This window comes from Rhinoderma darwinii, chromosome 4 (assembly GCF_050947455.1).
Source record: "Rhinoderma darwinii isolate aRhiDar2 chromosome 4, aRhiDar2.hap1, whole genome shotgun sequence".
NCBI classification, from domain to species: domain Eukaryota; kingdom Metazoa; phylum Chordata; class Amphibia; order Anura; family Rhinodermatidae; genus Rhinoderma; species Rhinoderma darwinii.
This window is the reverse complement of record NC_134690.1, coordinates 185,202,645-185,226,983: the sequence shown is the minus strand read 5'-3', so window position 1 is coordinate 185,226,983 and position 24,339 is coordinate 185,202,645. Positions and strand designations below refer to the sequence as shown.

The following is a 24,339-nucleotide window of genomic DNA, read 5'->3' as shown; positions in this document are numbered from 1 at the left end:
GAGGCCCGCAGAAAGGGAGTAGTCTCTTGGCTAAGGAAGGTGGTGGTTGAACAAATATTTTCATATGCCTTTAGATACTCTGAAACGTCATGGGGTATTGCTAACTCACGGATCTCACACACACTGTTTTAGTGCAGTTTTTGTGGCATATTTTGGCTTAGTCAAAGCCTGATGCATCTCCTTTATTTTGTGTCCACTTTTGTGTTTGGCTCAAAAACCTGATCCAAAAACTGCCACATCAACTGCATCAAAACTGTGTGTGTGATCCTTGCCTAAAAGACCTGGTATAGATTGAGCATATTATATGTGTCAGCAAATTATTCTGGGGGCGTAATATTGTATTGGCACATTACTATGTGTGCCTTTGGAGTTTTGGACCTTTATTCTAAACTATTTCATGTATTAGAAATTTGTCCATCAACCTAAACTCATATGTAAAGGAATAGCATAATTAGCATGCCCTGGTGGATCACGTCACGTGTTATTTTGTTAGCTTTGTGTTTTCCTCACCATAAGTTTCTATTCGAGCTAAATGTCTCGTGAGTTTCTATGTTCTCTTTTTATTGTATCGTTCTGTATTTTATATTTTCGTAACTGTATTCCACTATGGGGTCTTTTGATTAAATGTGATGTTCAAGCAGACACAATACACAATATCTCCACATAGCTGAGAGGTAAGGTGTGGATCTGTATGAAAGATGACCGCGGTGTGTGTATACTCGAGGCCAGGGGCGTAACTAGGAAAGACTGGGCCCCATAGCAAACTTTTGACTGGGGCCCCCCCTCCCCTGGGTGTCACACAACCCCCCCCCCCTTGTAGATAGTGCCTTTTTTACAGCCCCCCCCTGTAGATAACGCCATACAGTGCCCCCCCTGTAGATAACGCCATACAGCCCACCCTGTAGATAACGCCATACAGCCCCCCCTGTAGACTGTATTGCGTTATCTACAGGGGGGACTGTATGGCGTTATCTACAGGGGGACTGTATGGCGTTATCTACAGGGGGACTGTATGGCGTTATCTACAGAGGGGGCTGTATGGCGCTAACGCCATACAGCCCCCACTGTAGAGAACGGCATACAGCCCCCCTTGTAGAGAACGCCATACAGCCCCCCCTGTAGAGAACACCAAACGCCATACAGCCCCCCTGTAGGGAACGCCATACAGCCCCCCTGTAGGGAACGCCATACAGCCCCCCTGTAGGGAACGCCATACAGCCCCCCCCTGTAGGAAACGCCATACAGCCCCCCTGTAGGAAACGCCATACAGCCCCCCCCATACAGCGCCCCCCTGTAGGGAACGCCCTGCAGGGAACGCCATACAGCGCCCCCCCCTGCAGGGAACTCCATACAGCGCCCCCCCCTGCAGGGAACGCCATACAGCGCCCCCCCTGCAGGGAACGCCATACAGCGCCCCCCCTGCAGGAAACGCCATACAGCGCCCCCCCTGCAGGGAACGCCATACAGCGCCCCCCCCTGCAGGGAACGCCATACAGCGCCCCCCTGTAGGGAACGGCATACAGCCCCCCTGTAGGGAACGCCATACAGCCCCCCCATACAGCGCCCCCCTGTAGGGAACGCCCTGCAGGGAACGCCATACAGCGCCCCCCCCTGCAGGGAACGCCATACAGCGCCCCCCCCTGCAGGGTACGCCATACAGCGCCCCCCCCTGCAGGGAACGCCATACAGCACCCCCCCCTGCAGGGAAAGCCATACAGCGCCCCCCCTGCAGGGAACGCCATACAGCGCCCCCCCCTGCAGGGAACGCCATACAGCGCCCCCCCTGCAGGGAACGCCATACAGCGCCCCCCCCCTGCAGGGAACGCCATACAGCGCCCCCCCCCCTGCAGGGAACGCCATACAGCCCCCCCCCCCCAAAAAAAATGCGACCTATAGTGTGTCCTACAAAATACATGTATCCTCTCTCCACAGGATCTCCACAGGATAGGGGATACATGTGTGATCGCTGTCATTGATAGGGAGAACGGGGGACCGAAAGTCCCCCAAAGTTCTCCATGACTAACCTCTGACTTCCGGCGTCTGCGCAGCTCAATAAAAATCAAAGGAGCGCTGGTCACGCATGCGCACAAGCGTGACCGGCGCTCCATTCATTTCTACGGAGCTGCCGACACAGACCCCGGAAGTCCGAGGTTTGTGATGGACAACTTCAGGGGACTTTCAGTCTCCCGTTCTCCCTATCAATGCCAGCGATCACACATGTATCCCCTGTCCTGTGGATAGGGGATACATGTCTTTTGTTTAATGGCAGAGCGGGGAGATACCTCCCTGCTCTGCCGTAGTGTTCAGTGGCGTACCGCTGTAGCAGCCATAGCGGCTGCTAGCGGAGCCTGCGGCCATGGTGGGGGCCCGTGCCGGCGGGCGACACGGGCCCCCTCATGCCGCGGACCCGTAGCAGCCGCTACGGCGGTAGTTACACCACTGCTTGAGGCGTATACTCGAGGGGTGATTGATATGGACACCTTGCCAGAAAGCTATGTAATCTCTTTGTGCACAGAAGAAAAATAAAGAGCGTATGTTTTATAATCACATTAAAACAATATATTCAGTACAATATGCAGTCGCCTTTTTCTAGGCTGGGGCATAGCAATCACATGTTTTGGAGGGCACGGGGATCGATGCCATGACCAAGATAGGAACTTTTCTCCCACTTCTGCAGGCCAAAAGCTGACAGTGGAATAGATCATGTTTTGCTGCACAGAAATTGCCGTTCATCCATCAGACTTACTATGATGCTATGATCCGGCAATGGAAGTGGCATCACTTTTGGTTTAAGGGTATAGCCAATAAGACCAGCAATCCATTATCTGTATCATGCTGTCTAACACTGCAAGCAGCCACATTTACTTTAAAGAGGCTCTGTCACCACATTATAAGTGCCCTATCTCCTACATAATCTGATCGACGCTGTAATGTAGATAACAACAGTGGTTTTTATTATGAAAAAACGATAATTTTTGAGCAAGTTATGAGCAATTTTAGGTTTATGCTAATTAGTTTCTTAATAGACAACTGGGCGTGTTTTTACTTTTTACCAACTGGGCGTTGTACAGAGGAGTGTATGACGCTGACCAATCAGTGACTAATCAGTGACCAATCAGCATCATACACTTCTCATTGTTCCAGCCCAGCTTCTTTCACTGCACAATCACACTGTGACAACGGGCTGGAACAATGAGAAGTGTATGACGCTGATTGGTCACTGATTGGTCTATTAAGAAACTAATTAGCATAAATCTAAAATTGCTCATAACTTGCTCAAAAATTATCATTTAAAAAAATAAAAACCACTGTTGTTATCTACACTTATAATCTGGTGGCAGAGCCTCTTTAAGGAATACCCACTAGAGAGCAGTAATTTGGTGACATAGAATAAAAGTGACTTCACTTTCATCAAACTTTTTATATGCCATAGAGACATATCAAAAGTTTGGATTGGTGGGAGTCCGGTGCTGAGACCCTCACTGTCGCTGAAACAAAGGTGCAGAATCGCTCAGCTGAGTTCTCTGCACCTTCAGCTGTGGTCGGCAGTCCCTGTCAGGCTGAAGACGGCTTTTATAGATGTTCTATAAGAGCCGTCCTAAGCCTGACCGGGAACGCCGATCACAGCCGAAGGTGTAAAGCGCTCAGATTAACGCTCCTGCACTTTGTTTTAGCGACGGTGGAGGTCTCAGCACCCGGACCCCACCGATCCAAACTTTTGACCTGTCTCTATGGCATTTAAAAAGTTTGATGAAAGTTCAGTTACGCTTCAATGATGTCCTGTTATGAATCAATGAATTTTATATGTCAGTCCTGGTCAGTAGTACACTGAGATGCTTATATCATTCAGCATCATCTGATGCACTACATTTTGATGTGAAAGCATTCTTAAGTGTGAGAAAATGTCATTATTTATCTGTATTTTACATGCCCAACCTCAAAATACAAACCACATTGACATTGACAACCATGACTTGGGCTACTGAATGTTCCTACTAACCACCAGGTACAGGATTCTAACCCTTTTCTTTACTCCAGGTGCTGGGACCCTTAGGCTGGGTTCACACACACTATTTACGGACGTAATTCGGGCGTTTTAGCCCCAAATTGCGTCCGAAAATGCGGCTCAATAGCGTTGGCAACCATCTGCCCATTCATTTGAATGGGTCTTACGATGTTCTGTTCCGACGGTCATTTTTTTTACGCCCCGTTGTCAAAAGGCGGGGTGTAAAAAAGACGCCCGCGTCAAAGAAGTGCCTGTCACTTCTTCAGACGTAAATGGAGCCGTTTTCCATTGACTCCATGGAAAAAACAGCTCCATTTACGTCCGTAATGGACGCAGCGAAAAGCGCCTCAACTTGCCATTACGGCTGAAATTACGGAGCTGTGTTCTCCTGAAAACAGCACCGTAATTTCAGCCGTAACGGAGGCTGCCGTGTGAACATACCCTTACTGCACCACTGTCTGTTAGATTTTGGATACTACTATGCAGAACGATCTCACTACTTCTATGATTACTTCTTATGTATAATATATACAGATCCTATTTTCTCCAAGAGACAACAACACTAGACCTTCTAATTTTGCATAGGTGCACGTCTCAAAGACCTCTCCCACAAGCAGGTTAATATAATATTTTTCTCTACTAAAGTCAGCACTTCAGTTTCAAATGCTTAGTATTATTTTAAGCCATATATACAGTGAAGGAAATAAGTATTTGATCCCTTGCTGATTTTGTAAGTTTGCCCACTGTCAAAGTCATGAACAGTCTAGAATTTTTAGGCTAGGTTAATTTTACCAGTGAGAGATAGATTATATAAAAAAAACAACAGAAAATCACATAGTCAAAATTATATATATTTATTTGCATTGTGCACAGAGAAATAAGTATTTGATCCCCTACCAAGCATTAAGAGTTCAGCCTCCTCCAGACCAGTTACACGCTCCAAATCAACTTGCTGCCTGCATTAAAGACAGCTGTCTTAAATGGTCACCTGTATAAAAGACTCCTGTCCACAGACTCAATTAATCAGTCTGACTCTAACCTCTACAACATGGGCAAGACCAAAGAGCTTTCTAAGGATGTCAGGGACAAGATCATAGACCTGCACAAGGCTGGAATGGGCTACAAAACCATAAGTAAGACGCTGGGTGAGAAGGAGACAACTGTTGGTGCAATAGTAAGAAAATGGAAGACATACAAAATGACTGTCAATCGACATTGATCTGGGGCTCCATGCAAAATCTCACCTCGTGGGGTATCCTTGATCCTGAGGAAGGTGAGAGCTCAGCCGAAAACTACACGGGGGGAACTTGTTAATGATCTCAAGGCAGCTTGGACCACAGTCACCAAGAAAACCATTGGTAACACATTACGCCGTAATGGATTAAAATCCTGCAGTGCCCGCAAGGTCCCCCTGCTCAAGAAGGCACATGTACAGGCCCGTCTGAAGTTTGCAAATGAACATCTGGATAATTCTGAGAGTGATTGGGAGAAGGTGCTGTGGTCAGATGAGACTAAAATTGAGCTCTTTGGCATTAACTCAACTCGCCGTGTTTGGAGGAAGAGAAATGCTGCCTATGACCCAAAGAACACCGTCCCCACTGTCAAGCATGGAGGTGGAAACATTATGTTTTGGGGGTGTTTCTCTGCTAAGGGCACAGGACTACTTCACCGCATCAATGGGAGAATGGATGGAGCCATGTACCGTCAAATCCTGAGTGACAACCTCCTTCCTTCCACCAGGACATTAAAAATCGCTCGTGGCTGGGTCTTCCAGCACGACAATGACCCGAAACATACAGCCAAGGCAACAAAGGAGTGGCTCAAAAAGAAGCACATTAAGGTCATGGAGTGGCCTAGCCAGTCTCCAGACCTTAATCCCATCGAAAACTTATGGAGGGAGCTGAAGATCCGAGTTGCCAAGCGACAGCCTCGAAATCTTAATGATTTACAGATGATCTGCAAAGAGGAGTGGGCCAAAATTCCATCTAACATGTGTGCAAACCTCATCATCAACTACAAAAAACGTCTGACTGTTGTGCTTGCCAACAAGGGTTTTGCCACCAAGTATTAAGTCTTGTTTGCCAAAGGGATCAAATACTTATTTCTCTGTGCACAATGCAAATAAATATATAGAATTTTGACAATGTGATTTTCTGTTGTTTTTTTTTATATAATCTATCTCTCGTTGGTAAAATTAACCAAGCCTAAAAATTCTAGACTGTTCATGTCTTTGACAGTGGGCAAACTTACAAAATCAGCAAGGGGTCAAATACTTATTTCCTTCACTGTAGCTCGATAAAGGGCGGATCTGTGTTTACCCTAAACGTTGCTTATCTAACATGGTGCACACTCGGCTGTAAATAACACAGCATTTGAATCTGGAGTGCTGTCTTCACTCAAGAAAAATACATAGATCCTATACCGTGTTTTTAGCAGTTCAGATGGGGCACATGATGTCCGATTTTAAGGCCTGTTGTGTTGGAGGGTGCACAACAACTTTTGCACTTGGCCCGAGGATACTCATGCCTCTTGTGAGTACACTACATCGACAAGGTATGTGGAGACCCCTTCTAGATAGGGGATTTCAGCCTGCTAGAACTATCCTTGTTGAGTATAATTTCTGTGGGGATGAAATAGAAATATGTAGGGGCAAAATAAGTGCACCAGGGAAGTGGTAACATATACAAGTCCACAGAATTGGACAACAGACTGCATAAACATTGCCAAAAAACAACCAATTAGATTCCATTTCTCACTTCTCAGAAGAAAATGAAAGCTGCTACCTGATTGGTGGCTATGGGTAACAACTACAATTTTCCTTTTGACAAATATTTATACATTTGCACCTTCATGTGTTTGGCTGCAACACTCACTGACAAGTTCCAAGCTACACACTGAAAGCAACTATAGTAAGGAGTTTTATGTATTTGGTTTCCATGACCTAACGGTCACATAAAGTCTGTGATCATGTTACACAACTCCAAGCATTGACTAGAGTGATGTAAAGCACACAGCCGTTGGCTAATGGAGCAGTACAAACCATTCACTAAAGTGATCAATCTCGATCTAGCATTCTTCTAATCTGGTTTTTGTGGATGCGAAGAGAAAGCTTTTAGACCAAAGTCATGCCCCAGACTGTAAGGCTTTGGCAAGCAAGCATTACAGAAATTCCTTTCGCCCTAATAAGATTACAAAGATGGTAGACCAGGGGACCTTCATTAGGCCCCCAGCTGCCATGGAAACCCATCGGCACCGGAGCCCCCTCCCTCTGAAACCATTTAGATGCCATGGTTGCTATTGCCCATGGCATCTAAGGGGGATAACAACCGGAATTATGAGGTTCTTCCGAACCTGGCCGTTAGAGCAGGAGCCCAGCTGTCATTAAAACACCAAGCACCTGCTCAATCCGGCACGGGACACCTGTGCAGGGCCTACACTAGGCCATTGTAAAAAGGCAGTATTCTTACTTAAAAAGGCTCTGTCACCAAATTATAAGTGCCCTATCTCCTACATAATCCGATCGGCGCTGTAATGTAGATAACAACAGTGTTTTTTATATTGAAAAACGATCAATTTTGAGAAAATTATGAACAATTTTAGCTTAATGCTAATTAGTTTCTTAATAGACAACTGGGCGTTTTTTAACTTTTTACCAACTGGGCTTTGTAAAGAGAAGGGTATGACGCTGCCCAATCAGCGTCATACACTTCTCATCGTTCAAGCCCAGCTGGTTTCACTGCACACACAGCGTGATCTCACTGTGAATGACACCACAGCGTGATCTCGCGAGATCACGCTGTGCTGTCACTTACACAAACATTAACTTTACTGAAGTGTCTTGAGTGTGAATAGACATTGCCTCCAGCCAGGATGCAATATCTATTCACACTCCTGACCCTACGGTAAAGTTTATGTGGGACTTAATCACAGCACAGCGTGATCTCGCGAGATCACACTGTGCTGTGTGAGTAACTCCCACAGAAACATTACCGAAGTGTCGGGAGTGTGAATAGACATTGCATCCTGGCTGGAGGCAATGTCTATTCACTCTCAAGACACTTCGGTAAAGTTAATGTGTGAGTAAGTTACAGCACAGCGTCACACTGTGTGTGCAGTGAAACCAGCTGGGCTGGAATGATGAGAAGTGTATGACGCTGATTGGTCACTGATTGGTCAGCGTCATACACTCCTCTGTACAACGCCCAGTTGGTAAAAAGTTAAAAAACGCTCAGTTGTCTATTAAGAAACTAATTAGCATTTATCTAAAATTGTTCATAACTTGCTCAAAATTGATAGTTTTTCAAAATAAAAACCACTGTTATTATCTACATTGCAGCGCCGATCAGATTATGTAGGAGATAGGGCACTTATAATCTGGTGACAGAGCCTCTTTAAGGTACCTTAGTGACTGCTGTAAACAGACTTATTGGCAGTTGTGAAGGGGTTGTTTTAGCACAAACATTGATTACTAATATTTTATCAGTGTTTGCGCTGAGACTACCCCTTTAAAGATAAGAAGATTAACCATTATATGCCTGCTCCTGACTGAGAATATCTTGTGTTAGCTTTATAGAAATGATTTTGAGGAAAACTGGACTGAGCTTTACCATAGTCCATGTGAATGCTGAGCCAGTGGTACTTCAAGGGCTACTAATGCATAAATCATCTTCAGATGTATATGTAAAATATGACAAGCATTGGCTCCAAGATTCTTCTACACAGTCAAATAAGCATCAGATGTTCTGAACCTGAACAATATTACAATAAGTAACATTTACATGAAAATTATACAGGCTTTTTTTTATTCCAAATTATTTCACAATCTTTGCTAATACAGTCAGACCTTTATCAGTGGTACCATTTGAAATAATAAACCTGCTTGTCTGCCTTGCCAACAATGCCATTATTAAGCTTGTAGCTGCCGCTATCAGTTTTCTGTTCTTCCTATTTGTACATTATATGGCAATGTTCACACAGGTCGTATTTGCCATAGACATAGGCTTATCTCAGATTTCTGCCCCTGATTGTCGGTTTCATGTGCGGCGGATCCACACATGGTTAAGCCCCATTCAGTGGCGCTAATCCGTGTGTGGAAATCATCTGGTTTATTGATGCGTATTTTAAATCCATGTGGAAAACTTCTACTACTTCGGCACAGACACACGGATTTCCTATGGAACACAATAAAAGGCAGGATTTCCGCACAGATATCAGAATGAAATCCTAACGTGGGAACGTGGCCTATTAGGCTGGGTTCACACGTGGCGGAATTTCACTTAAATTCCGCTGCGGACACTCCGCAGCGTTAATCCGCAGCGGAGCCGTTTCTCCATTGACTTTCACTTTAATTTAGCAGTGTTCGTTTAGACGATGCGTACAATTCCGCTGCGGAGCATAGGCTGCGGAGCGGAATTTGGTGTCCGCAGCATGCTCTGTCTGTTGCGGAGCAGTGGCGGACTCATGGCGGAATTTCTCCATTGACTTCAATGGAGATTCTAATTTCCGCAATGAAGTCCGCAGCTGTCATGCACATGTTATGTGTGCTGCGGATACGTCTTGATTTTTTAACTTGACATTTCTTCATTCTGGCTGGACCTATGTATTTCTAGGTCTACAGCCAGACTGAGGAAGTCAATGGGGCTCCCGTAATGACGGGAGCGTTGCTAGGAGACGTCTGTAAATAGTCACTGTCCAGGGTGCTGAAAGAGTTAAGCGATCGGCAGTAACTGTTTCTGCACCCGGGACAGTGACTACCGATCACAATATAGAGCAACCTGTAAAAAAAATATAAGTTCATACTTACCGAGAACTCCCTGCTTCTGTCTCCAGTCCGGCTTCCCAGGATGACGTTTCAGTCTAAGTGACGGCTGCAGCCAATCACAGGCCAAGCACAGGCTGCAGCGGTCACATGGACTGGCGCGTCATCCAGGGAGGTCGGGCTGGATGCCGAAAGAGGGACGCGTCACCAAGACAACGGCCGGTAAGTATGAAAATCGTTTACTTTCACTAGGGAAAGTGCTGTCCCTTCTCTCTATCCTGCACTGATAGGGAGAAGGGAAGCACTTTTCCCGCAGTCCGCAGCAGCTAGTCCGCATCAATGTACTGCACATTTTGTGCAGATCCGCAGCAGAATCTGCAACGCAGATTCTGTGCGGCATTGATGCGGACAGTTGCGGAGGAAATCCGCCACGTGTGGTCATGCCCTTACTACTTAACTTTACCTGGTTCAAGAAAGAACAATCTTGTACAATGGTCTGAAGTCATGATCACTTGTCATGCAAGGAACATTCTTCTAATATGCCTGTATTTTGCATTTGCCGCCTTGCAACGGGCGCACACACATGGGTGTAACTAAAGCTGTAGCAGCTGCTCTGGGGCGCAGAGGTTGAAGGGTTCCACTCAGGTGAAGGAACATTGTTTTTTTTTAAGGAGAATAACAAGTTGGTGGCTTCCTGCTATCTAGCACTACTATGTGGGTTCTCTGATAGATGGCGCTATTCTCCATACCTTTTATTATTGGTACTTATGCTGCTGTTTCAGTTTCCTGTCACTAGGTATGAGGGTCCATCTCATTTTGCTATGCGGCCCTATGAAATCTAGTTATGCCCCTGCACACACATACCGATTAGGGCATGGCCCCACGTGGCGGTTTTCTTCCGCAACTATCCGCATCAATGCGGCACAGAATCTGCGTTGCAGATTCTGTGGCGGATCTGCCCAAAATGTGCAGTAAATTGATGCGGACTGGCCGCTGCGTATTGAGGTGAAAGTACTTCCCTTCTCTCTATCAGTGCAGGATAGAGAGAAGGGACAGCACTTTCCCTAGTGAAAGTAAAATAATTTCATACTTACCGGCCGTTGTCTAGGTGACGCGTCCCTCTTTCGGCATCCAGTCCGACCTCCCTGGATGACGCGGCAGTCCATGTGACCGCTGCAGCCTGTGATTGGCTGCAGCCGTCACTTAGACTGAAACGTCATCCTGGGAGGCCGAACTGGAGAAAGAAGCAGGGAGTTCTCGGTAAGTATGAACTTCTATTTTTTTTACAGGTTGATGTATATTGTGATCGGAAGTCACTGTCCAGGGTGCTGAAACAGTTACTGCCGATCGCTTAACTCTTTCAGTACCCTGGACAGTGACTATTTACTGACGTCGCCTAGCAGCGCTCCCATAATTCCGGGTGCACACACGTAGTCACCCGTAATTACGGGTGCACACACGTAGTCACCCGTAATTACGGGAGCCCCATTGACTTCCTGAGTCTGGCTGTAGACCTAGAAATACATAGGTCCAGCCAGAATGAAGAAATGTCATGTTAAAAACCAATACGCATCCGCAGCACACATAACATGTACATGACATCTGCGGACTTCATTGCGGAATTTAGAATCTCCATTGAAGTCAATGGAGAACTACCGCAATGAGTCCACAACCAGTCCGCCACAGGTCCGCAACATCCATTGTATGCTGCGGACACCAAATTTCGCACCGCAGCCTATGCGGAATTTTACGCCTCGTCTAAACGAAGCCTACTAAAAAGAAGTGGAAGGCAATGGAGAAACGGGCCCGTTGCGGATTAACGCTACGGAGTGTCCGCAGCGGAATTCCAGAGCAATTCCGCCATGTGGGGCTTTGCCCTAAGTGTGTGTTATGTATTAGTAGCTTTGTAGTTGTGTTTATGTTTAGAACTCATACGGAAGGCGTGACTTTTTGCTGTGTTTTAGAAACAAAAAGTTAAATTGCATTCATTTAGACGTTGTAATAGCGTGTTGTTCAGGGTGGATTAGAAATTCAGCCTCCCTCTCTTTAATTGAGAAAGGTTGTATCACAAGTTGTGTAAATACCACAATTTTATCATGACTTGTGGGTGTCAACATAAAACCCTATCCTTAGAGTCAATGTCATATTGCCACTTGCTTGGGCAATGTATGGCAACACACTACGTCTTATGAGACCATGTTATGGACCCATATGTACTCCATATGCTGCTTGCTATATAGCAGTGTATTTTTCACTGGAAGCAATAGAGTACATCAAGCTATGGACTACAATACGGATCTGTACCACACAAATGCAGGTGGAAATATGGGTGTAAACTTTCTCACAGCAGAATATTTAATTATTTGCCTTTATAATTAGTTTGCAAAATGTGAATTCTCAATATATTATTTATCTCAATTGTAGCTGGCACTAGAATTGTGACCCTGCTTGAAGCATTTATTACTGCAGGATACATGGACTTTCAGTATTTAGTGTTCTGTACCTACTCCCCAGTTGCTTGCACTCGTTTCTTCTTGGTAGGCAGTTTTTTTTACAGAAAGCATCCCGTCTAAAACATGGATTTCACAGGGTGTTGTTTCTGCATTTATGAACCACAGCAAACAAAAAAGCATCGGAAAATCCATGTGCGGCCGTAAACATTGCGTTTTTTAGCGGTGTTTCAACATTAACTACATGCATACACAATTGGAAACTATATGCCCAGTGTGGCAAAACAGCCAGGGGTACAACAATCAGAACTGCATGTGAAGGCGAAGTTCTCACCTCGTGGTTTAAATTAGTTTTTTTTCTGTGAACCACGGCAAAACCACATTGATCTTATGACCGGAATATCGCAGCAAAAAAACGCTTTTAAACCGCGACATGAGACCCCAGCCGAACTCTGCATGGCACTTAACCCTTACTGGTTTCCTATCAAACTGTATAAAAACGCTCAAAGAAGATAACACTTACAAAACTACATCGCCCAACAATAGCCATTGTTTTGCTGTGACTCCTCATAAACAAACGCAGGTAAAAAAAAAAACGCAGCAAAAACACCCTGTGAAATCCCTACCTAAAAAAAAAATCCGTATTTTGGAACTGTCTCTGCAAACCAATTTTGGAATATGAAATCTTAGATAGCAATGTTGTTAACATGAGGCCATTCTGACAGAGCAGTCAAATGTCAGCATGTGGAGGAAGCTGCTATATTGTAAATTTGAGGAGAGCTGGACAAGGGCTGGCATGATCATCACTCGACCTTAGTGATACCTAGTAGGGCAAAAAGTTACGCTACCATGTCAGACTTCTTTTGACAACTATTTTCCATACATGGAGAAATTGAGGTTGACAGAAGAGGTTGCGCGACGGTCGCAGTAATCTATAATTTTACTGTAACCCAAAATCGCAAAGGAGCTCTGGTTTAAAAGAATATAATAACTCTCACATTCTTCTAAATATTTTTATTAAATTATTGGGAAAACAAAAAACAGCATATTGATCACAGAATGTTTATAGGTGCACTGAATATAAATGGGGTATGGGGTCAATGAGTTGCATATCTGGATTTCCAGAGAGTACTGAGCGTGTCCCGGGACTCCATATTTTAGCAATCTGACCACATGGTCACATGTCTATCTTACTAAGCATGCGGAGACAAATTCATTTTGGTTAAGTTCATGCTCAGCCCGCAACTTTATTTTGTCTGTATATAAAGCAGCAAAGGGAAACTAATGTATTACGAGTCATATCAACTAAAAGTTTCCATTGTTTAGCTGGATACAGTTATTAAGTTGGTTGGAATGCTGAATTGTGGAACACTCTCAACACTTTCCCTGACGTCACTGTATATTTTTCTATTGAGAGTTTGAAATTTTACAGAAAAAAACCATGAACTGATTTAGTCTGTGTCCTCTGATAACGATAACTCTACAATATATAAGGCCGTGTTCAGACAGTGCAGATTTGATGCAGATTTTTCATGCATTTTTAAAGGGGTTTTCCCATCAAGGATATTTATGACATATCCACAGGATATGACACAAATGTCAGATAGATGCGGGTCCCACCTCTGGAACCTGCACCTATCTCTAGAACGGGCCCCTCTGAACCCCGTTTCTGAACATAATTTTATTCCAACAGCTGCAAATGAGATAAGTTAACAATAGAAGCAGTACTTACCTATCCTTTCCCCCCGTCGATCCAGTGCTGATGCTTTGGGTGCACTCCCAGTGATTGTTTACTTGCACGTAGCATGTGACCGCTGCAGCAGAGGGCTCAGCGGTCATGTGTTGTTGTTTTTTTGCTATTATGCCATAAATAGGATTTGTCAGTTCTGAGACCTCTGATTGGCTGCAGCGGTCACATGCTGCCTGCATGTAAACAATCACCAGGAGTGCCGCCGGCGCGTCAGTGCTGGAGCGCCAGAGGAAAGGATAGGTAAGTACTGCTTCTTTTCTTAGATTATCTCATTTGGAGCCATTGCAAAAAAAATATTCAGAACATGGATAACCTATTTAACCATACCTCCCAACCATCCCAGATTCAGCAGGACAGACCCGGATTCCGAGTGGTGTCCCGCTGTCCCGAGCGGCCGGTGATATGTCCTGCTGTCCACTGTATCTGCGTCCTCAGGACACAGATACAGTTGAACTCAATGCTGAAGTCCCTGCTTTAGAATTAGTTCAGAGAGGAGGAGCAGAGGGAGCTCCTCTGCTCGCCGAGGACTCCCCGGGCACAGCGCTACTTTAAGCGCTGTGCTTGGGGAAGCCTTTGACGTCGCTGTCTATAAATGGACAGTGACGTCAGTGGCTACTCCTTGATCGGAATTGCCGATGATCTGGGGATTCCGCTCCTAATGGCAACCCCTGACGTCACTGTCCATATATGGAGAGTGACGTCAGGGGCTCCTCCTGGAGCAGAATCCCCGGCCAGAGCGTCGACAACGGGGATTCAGCTCAAGGAGTAGCCACTGACGTCACTGTCCATATATGGACGGTGACATCAGGGCTTCTCTCTAGGAGCGGAATCCCCAGCCTATGCTGTGGCTGGAGATTCCGCTCCTAGAGGGAGTCCCAATGACCCTATCTACAGGGGGTAGCACTATCTACATGGACACTGTTTCACTTTATAGGGGAACTATCTACAGGGGACCCTGTGGCGTTATCTACATTGGTACTATCTACATAGGCACTGTGACACTATTTACAAGGGCACTGGCACTTTATATGTGGGTACTGGCACTAAGGGGGCATTATACTGTATGGGGCAGCTAAGGGGGCATTATACTGTATGGGGCATTATACTGTATGGGGGAAGCTACAGGGATATTGTACTATATGGGGCAGCTGTGGGCATTATACTGTATAGTTGCAGCTAAGGGGACATTATACTGTATAAGGGCAACTAGGGGGGCATTATGCTGCATTGGGGCAGCTTTGGGGGCATTAAGCTGTATGTGGGCAGCTATGGGGCATTATACTGTATGGCGCAGCTATGGGGGCATTATACTGTATGGGGACATCTGTGTGGGCATTGTACTGTATGTTGGCATTATACTGTATGGGGCAGCTATGGGGGAATTATGCTGTATGGGGACATCTGTGTGGGCATTGTACTGTATGTTGGCATTTACTGTATGGGGCAGCTATGGGGGAATTATGCTGCATTGGGGCAGCGATGTAGCATTATGCTTTTAATGGCGAATTTGTTTGAGCATTTTCCTGCATGGGGGCATCAGTGTGGGCATTTTACTGCATGGGAGAATCTGTGTGGGCATTATACTGTATAGGGGAACCTGTGTTGACTTTATACTGTATTGGTGCATGTATGGGGGCATTATACTGTATGGTGGCAGATAGAGGGCATTATACTATGTGGGGGCAGCTATTAGGCATTATACTGTGTGGGCTGAAATGGGTGTGTATGGGCGGGGTTTGGGTGGGATTAGAGGCATGTTTTAAAAGAAAAATTTGCCGCGCCGCATTACCCGCACACATTGGTTGTCCCTTTTTATGATACTTGATAGTTGTAGGGTATGATTTATATATGTCTTCTGTTTAGAATCCGTTCCTGGTTTTGGTTTAAAATACACATGCAAAATTTGCATCGAATCTGCACTTTGTGAACAAAGCCAAACAATAGGATACTTGGGCTTAAAAAGCAGCTGGTACATATGAAACATTTCTAGCTCGCCAGAGGGCTAGGTAAGCTTGCATTACTTATGATCTCTTAGACTAAGCATCTTGAAAGCCTCAATCAGATATATTGCAAAAGCCGTCACATCTTCCTTCATGATTACAATGAGCAGATATTAACCCTTGTTGTATCATGACTATTAGGGGTTATAAACAGAAAAGGTCTCATCTATTTCATTTGACATGTTTGTTTATCGAAACAACCGTCTGACATATCTGAGACATTTATAAGAAATGCGTGTCTTTGCAAGATAAATCACTTGTTCGTTTTTTACTTTTTTTTTTTAGGGCTTATTCACACGAATGGGTGTCAAATCTATTTACACCCGTGCGGGACCCAAGTTCACAGATCCCTCAAAGACTTGAGTCTATTGAGGGATCCATGAAAACGGGAAAAAATAGGACATGTCCTACTTTTTTACACGCCGTTCACATGGTCCGTTAAAAAAAGAAGCCGTGTGAATAGCCCTATAGAAGTGCATTGATTTTAATGCAGCCGTGTGACTGCCATTAAAGAAATGGCCGTCACGTGGCCAATTATCCCATTCGTGTGAATAAACCCTTAGGCAAGGGCTACATGTCAGGCAAATGAGGCTTCCATAGAAAATAATTCAGTTGTTTAAGGCTTAATTCACAGCACAACTCTCGTTGTATGTATGCACCAGGGAAAATCTAACATATATGCCAACATGCCCATTAAGGGACAAACATATTTAAAATAAGTGTCTTGGCATACATTTGGCTGGGATATGTCTGTATTGAAATGCAATTGACTGCGCTTTTCAATAAAAATGTATTCAAAAAAAGTATACAAGAATATATAAACTATCTAGTCTTAATGGGAGATTCTAGTGTTTGCGTCGTATTGTAAGGTAAAGAATGAGGCAAGCCACAGACTGCATAATAGTAAGACTTAGGCTTGGGCTACACGATGACTTTGGCCATGACACAGATCACATGGAGGAAGATCGCTGTGTCGCACTGCCTGCCTCGCAGGTAATGTAAGTAAATGTGGTTGCTTTACGACTCACAAGTTTCCGCAACCTCGACACCACAGTCGCAAGAAATCGAAACCAGCTGTACCACTTGTGACTTGTCGTGTCGCGGCAATTTGCGCGTCGCAATGCAATCACATTTGCTTTCATTACCTGCAATGACTGACACAATTGGCCTGTTACATACCAGCCAACCTTCTACTATTGCGACTCAGAGAGTACGGTCCGTGATGACCAAAATGTCCTTATATTTGTTGCAAAACATATATTTCCCTGCACTTTTTTCGGAAACCGCATGTTTAATTGTGATGCAATTAATATATGAAACTACTCAACAGAGTGCCATGATTATCTTCTACTAGTGATATGGGTTATCCCTTTCATCAGGCACCTCGAAACTACACCCTGAGTGCAGCCCATATTCTATATATTCATAAATAAATCATGGCACGCTCCATTGGACACCGTATGTATGGAGGCATTCTCTCCTAGAAGCATTGCTTCTAGGGGAGAAAATCCCTGTACACATAGGTCTGACAGAGCCTGTACTGTATAAAAAGAGAGATAAAACCTGTGATCTCAATGTAATATTACCCCGCTATAATGATTTATTCTTTCTAAGAACTTTATGAAGGACCAGGGATCATTCATTACATGTGGAGGAAAGACAATTCAGACATTAATATAGGAAAGGGTTCTTTACAGTTAGAGTAGTTAAACTATGGAGTGCCCTACCCCAAAGGTAGTAATGGCAGAAACAATGGCAGAATTAAAAAAAAGGGCTAGATGCTTATCTAATGACAAATGGCATAGTGTTATAAATAATTTAGCAATGAATGATGTATAATTGGTGTGAGAAAGGTTGATGGGCATGTGTCATTTATGTAACTACAGTATATACAGTAACTATGTAATGAACACTATTTATCATCATTACACAAGATTTTATTCACTTACAAAATGTTTACATGTTTATATCTTTATTTTAATCACGCAGATTTTCCAAAAGGAAGAAATTGAACCTCTTCAAACTCGCCTACAGGAAGTCAATTGTTTAGGTCAAGGACTTGTGCAAAGTGCAGCCAAAAACACCAGCACCCAGAACTTGGAAAATGATCTAGAAGAAGTAAACACACGGTGGAATACTCTAAACAAAAAGGTACCTACTTAAATGTTTTTTTTTAATGTAGGATTTATTGTCATGCCTTCTTATTCTTTACAGCTTTGTGCTTAGTATTCCTTCTCATGTCTAGACACATTTTTAGCAGATTCAATTCTTTTTTTCAATGTGGAATGTTACAGTGTTGTATACAACTTATGTTGCTAATCGCATGACAACGTGAGAATTTTTCATAAAAAGCAATACAACTTAAAATACAACATTATTATTTTTTTTATCAAAAAAAGATATATAATTGAAATCATGTATGGTTGATATTGAAGAGTGTTCAGGTCCTTAGGTCTCTGATTGTCTGTTCTCGTATCATGTGTTATTAAAGAATAGGTCTGTATTTTTAGGTTGCCCAGCGTGCAGCTCAGCTTCAAGAAGCACTTCTCCATTGCGGCAGGTTTCAAGATGCTCTCGAGTCCATTTTGAGCTGGCTCACAGACACAGATGAACTTGTGGCCAATCAGAAATCGCCGTCTGCAGAATTTAAAGTGGTGAAGGCTCAAATTCAGGAACAAAAGGTCTATTACTTATTTTTATATTAATTTTACATATACACTACCGTTCAAAAGTTTGGGGTCACCCAGACAATTTTGTGTTTTCCATGAAAACTCACACTTATATTTATCAAGTGAGTTGCAAAATGACTAGAAAATATAGTCAAGACATTGACAAGGTTAGAAATAATGATTTTTATTTGAAATAATAATTTTCTCCTTCAAACTTTGCTTTCGTCAAAGAATGCTCCATTTGCAGCAATTACAGCATTGCAGACCTTTGGCATTCTAGCTGTTAATTTGCTCAGGTAATCGGGAGAAATTTCACCCCATGCTTCCAGAAGCCCCTCCCACAAGTTGGATTGGCTTGATGGGCACTTCTTGCGTACCATACGGTCAAGCTGCTCCCACAACAGCTCTATGGGGTTGAGATCTGGTGACTGCGCTGGCCACTCCATTACAGATAGAATACCAGCTGCCTGCTTCTTCCCTAAATAGTTCTTGCATAATTTGGAGGTGTGCTTTGGGTCATTGTCCTGTTGTAGGATGAAATTGGCTCCAATCCAGCGCTGTCCACAGGGTATGGCATGGCGTTGCAAAATGGAGTGATAGCCTTCCTTATTCAAAATCCCTTTTACCTTGTACAAATCTCCCACTTTACCAGCACCAAAGCAACCCCAGACCATCACATTACCTCCACCATGCTTGACAGATGGCGTCAGGCACTCTTCCAGCATCTTTTCAGTTGTTCTGCGTCTCACAAATGTTCTTCTGTGTGATCCAAACACCTCAAACTTCGATTCGTCTGTCCATAACACTTTTTTCCAATATTTCTCTGTCCAATGTCTGTGTGCTTTTGCCCATATTAATCTTTTCCTTTCATTAGCCAGTCTCAGATATGGCTTTTTCTTTGCCACTCTGCCCTGAAGGCCAGCATCCCGGAGTCGCCTCTTCACTGTAGATGTTGACAATGGCGTTTTGCGGGTACTGTTTAATGAAGCTGCCATTTGAGGACCTGTGAGGTGTCTATTTCTCAAACTAGAGACTCTAATGTACTTGTCTTGTTGCTCAGTTGTGCAGCGGGGCCTCCCACTTCTCTTACTACTCTGGTTAGAGCCTGTTTGTGCTGTCCTCTGAAGGGAGTAGTACACACCGTTGTAGGAAATCTTCCGTTTCTTGGCAATTTCTCACATGGAATAGCCTTCATTTCTAAGAACAAGAATAGACTGTCGAGTTTCACATGAAAGCTCTCTTTTTCTAGTCATTTTGAGAGTTTAATCGAACCCACAAATGTAATGCTCCAGATTCTCAACTAGCTCAAAGGAAGGTCAGTTTTATAGCTCCTCTAAACAGCAAAACTGTTTACAGCAGTGCTAACATAATTGCACAAGGGTTTTCAAGTGTTTTCTAATCATCCATTAGCCTTCTAGCACAGTTAGCAAACACAATGTACCATTAGAACACTGGAGTGATGGTTGCTGGAAATGGGCCTCTATACACCTATGTAGATATTGCATTAAAAACCAGACGTTTGCAGCTAGAATAGTCATTTACCACATTAACAATGTATAGAGTGTATTTCTGTATTAATTTAATGTTATCTTCATTGAAAAAAACTGTGCTTTTCTTTAAAAATGCAAAATACAATGTTAAAGTGACCCTCAGCATTATATATAGAGACAGGTCAGAAGCTGGCATCTCTGGGAGCATACTTTTATGGAATCGCTAGTTGAGCAATTGCCAGAGTGATTGTTTGTGGAATTGCTAGGTGAGCGATTCCCAAAAAGGCCGCTGAAGACTGTCAGGATCAAGCGAGCAAGTAATTCCGCAACCTCAAATCCGTCACAAGTATGATAAACAGAGTCTAAGGCTACTCTATGGTTTTTGCCAGAGCCTACCACAAGGCAGGATGGTTTTTGCTGCATAGAACCCAGGTTGTTTTAACAGAGTTCAGTGTTGGATAAGAGGTGCAATGAATTAATACCAGAACAGGTAACAAGAGAGCCAGAGGGTAAACAGAGAATCCAACTCACAAAGCTAGGGGATGTCAGGAATAGCAAAGGTCAGTATCAGCCGGGATCAGAAAGTCCAAATCAAAAAGCAAGGGGTAATCCAAGGACAAGCCGAGGCCCAGTTACAGGAAGTCAAAAGACACAGAAGCAACACGGGTGTTTAAGTACTCCACCCTTAGGGTATGTTCACACGGCGGGGGTCCGTAACGGCTGAAATTACGGGGATGTTTCAGCCTGAAAACATCCCCGTAATTTCAGCCGTACCGGCATGTGCAGGCGCTTGAACGCCGTGTCAATTACGGCCGTAATTAGCGCTGCTATTCATTGGAGTCAATGAATAGCGGCTCCAATTACGGCCAAAGAAGTGACAGGTCACTTCTTCTACGCGGGCGTCTATTTACGCGCCGTCATTTGACAGCGGCGCGTAAATATACGCCTCGTGTGAACAGACAAACGTCTGCCCATTGCTTTCAATGGGCAGATGTTTGTCAGCGCTATTGAGGCGCTATTTTCGGGCGTAATTCGGGGCAAAAACGCCCGATTTACGTCCGTAAATAGGCCGTGTGAACATACCCTTACACCTAATAGGAAAACAGACAGAGAAATGGGATAGGCTCAACACTAAAATCAGAACTGCCCAGAAGCTAGACTAGTAGTCATGGTAATCTTAAAGGGACGAAAGTTTCCTAACACATACTGGTCACTACAAGGAAAGGTCTCTAAACTAATTTTGAAGGTACTGCCATACGGATAAATAAGACTGTAATGCACCCTTCAGTCCAACTATTGTTGGGGGTCTCAGCCCACAAAACCTTCTGACATTTCTCTATGTAATGTCAAATGATTGATAAATACAATGTCACTTTAAGTAAGGAGCACATTTCATAGATTTAACCCTGGTTTAAAAAAGGTTGTATAGTATTAAAAATAAAATAGAATAATAAGTAATAACCAGGGACTTGAGGAAATGCTTTTTTACATTAACCCCTTAAGGACACAGCCTGTTTTGGCCTTCAGGACACAGCCGATTTTTTCAAATCTGACATGTTTCACTTTATGTGGTAATAACTCCGGAATGCTTTTACCTATCCAAGCGATTCTGAGATTGTTTTCTCGTGACACATTGGACTTTATGTTACTGGCAAAATTTGCTCGATATGTTCAGTATTTAATTGTGAAAAACACCAAAATGTAGCGAAAAATTGCAAAAATTTGCATTTTTCTAAATTTATATGTATCAGCTTGTAAGACAGATGGTAATACCACACAAAATTGTTGCTAATTAACATCACCCATATGTCTACTTTAGATTGGCATTGTTTTTTGAACATCCTTTTATTTTTCTATGACATCACAAGGCTTAGAACTTTAGCAGCAATTTCTCAAATTTTCAAGAAAATTTCAAAAGGCTATTTTTACAGGGGCCAGTTCAGATGTGAAGTGGATTTTAGGGCCTTATATATTAGAAACCCTCGATAAGTCACCCCATTTTAAAAACTTCACCCCTCAAAGTATTCAAAACAGCATTTAGAAAGTTTCTTAACCCTTTAGATGTTTCACAGGAATTAAGGCAAACTAGATGTGAAATGTTCAAATTTCTTTTTTTTTTTGCAGAAATTCATTTTTCATCTATTTTTTTTGTAACACAGAAAGTTTTACCAGAGAAACGCAACTCAATATTTATTGCCCAGATTCTGCAGTTTTTAGAAATACCCCACATGTGGCCCTAGTGCGGTAATGGACTGAAGCACCGGCCTCCGAAGCAAAGGAGCACCTAGAGGATTTTGGGGCCTCCTTTTTATTAGAAAATATTTTAGGCTCCATGTCGGATCTGAAAGGCTCTTGCGGCACCGAAACAGTGGAAATCCCCCAAAAGTGACACCATTTTGGAAACTATACCCCTTGAGGAAATTATCTAGGGGTATAGTGAGCATTTTGACCCCGCAGGTTTTTTGCAGAAATTATTGGAAGTAGGCCGTGAAAATGAAAATCTACATTCTTTCAAAGAAAATGTAGGTTTAGCTAATTTTTTCTAATTTCCACAAGGACTAAAAGGAGAAAATGCACCACTACTTTTGTAAAGCAATTTCTCCCGAGTAAAACAATACCCCGCATGTGGTCATAAACGGCTTTTTGGACACACGGCGGAGCTTAGAAGGGAAAGAGCGCCATTTGGCTTTTGGAGCTCAAATTTAGCAGGAATGGTTTGCGGAGACCACGTCGCATTTGCAAAGCCCCTAAGGGACCAAAACAGTGAAAACACCAAAAAAGTGACTCCATTTAGGAAACTACACCCCTTGAAGAATTCATCTAGGGGTGTAGTGAGCATTTTGAACCCACAGGGGTTTCATAGATTTTATTAGAATTGGGCAGTGAAGATAAAAAAAAATCCTTTTTTTCCAATAAGACGTAGCTTTAGCTCCAAATTTTTCATTTTCTCAACAAATAAAGGAATAAAAGAACCCCAACATTTGTAAAGCAACTTCTCTGGAGTACGGCAATACCCCATTTGTGGTCATAAACTGCTGTTTGGGCACACGGCAAGGATCAGAAGAGAAGGAGTGCCATTTGGCTTTTGGAGCACAGATTTTGCTGGATTGGTTTCTTGACACCATGTCACTTTTGCAAAGCTCCTAAGGTGTCAGTACAGTGGAAACTCCCCAAAAGTGATTCCATTCACAAAACTACACCCCTTGAGGAGTTCATCTAGGGGTGTAGTGAGCATTTTGACCCCACAGGTGTTTCATAGATTTTATTAGAATTGGGCAGTGAAAATAAAAAAAATCCTTTTTCTTCAATAAGACGTAGTTTTAGCTGAAAATGTTTCATATTCTCAACAAATAAATGTAAAAGAGCACCACAACACTTGTAAAGCAACTTCTCCTGTGTATGACAATACCACATATGTGGTCATAAACTGCTGTTTAGGCACAGAGTAGGGCACAGAAGGGAAGGAGCGCCATTTGGCTTTTGGAGTACAGATTATGCTGGATTGGTTTCTGGGCGCTGTGTCGCATTTGCAAAGTCCCTGTGGGACCAAAACAGTGCATCCCCCCCAGAAGTGACCCCATTTTGGAAACTACACCCCTCAAGGTATTCACCTAGGGGTGTAGTGAGCATATTAACCCCACAGGTGATTGGCAGAAATTGGTGTGCACGTGATGTTGCAGAGTGAAAATGGTTTTTCAATAGATATGCCAATATCCAGCTTGTGCCACTGGAGACACACACCCCAAAAATTATTAAAAGGGTTCTCCCGGGTATGGCGATGCCATATATGTGGAAGTAAACTGCTGTTTGGGCACACTGTAGGGTTCAGAAGGGAGGTAGAGCCATTTGGCTTTTGGAGCGTGGATTTTGCTTGTAGTAGTTTTGTTTGGAGTCTTACTGGTGTTTCCGTTTATAATGTGGGGGTACATGTAAGGCGGGCGGAGTATATAAGGGGCATAGTCAGGTGGTATAGTGGGGTAAAAAAAACCAATAAAATAATCCATAGATGTGTGTTATGCTGTGACACAATCCTTTCTGCACAGGCCGGTGTCGCACTAATAAATGGTCTTTGCTTATTCCCCTTTTGGTCCGCACTCTGCACCTTTGCAGTTTGGGGAATTTTGCTGGGAAGTGTTGTCCTGGTATAATACGGGCACCCTCGCTTCCAGCAGATATGTTTGGGCCCTCCCTTCCTGGTTCCCTAATTTTAGGGGCC

General features: G+C 43.6%; 1 protein-coding gene across 14 annotated transcripts in view; it reads left to right on the top strand.

Moving 5' to 3' along the window:
* DST (dystonin) overlaps nt 1–24,339 on the top strand; it is a 546,107-nt gene that overhangs the window by 443,163 nt on the left and 78,605 nt on the right. For all 14 annotated transcript variants that reach the window (XM_075861968.1, XM_075861975.1, XM_075861963.1 and 11 more), the window contains 2 exons: nt 17,954–18,115; nt 18,475–18,645. In XM_075861968.1, the coding sequence (XP_075718083.1) occupies nt 17,954–18,115; nt 18,475–18,645 (333 nt within the window). The remainder of the gene's footprint in view (nt 1–17,953; nt 18,116–18,474; nt 18,646–24,339) is intronic.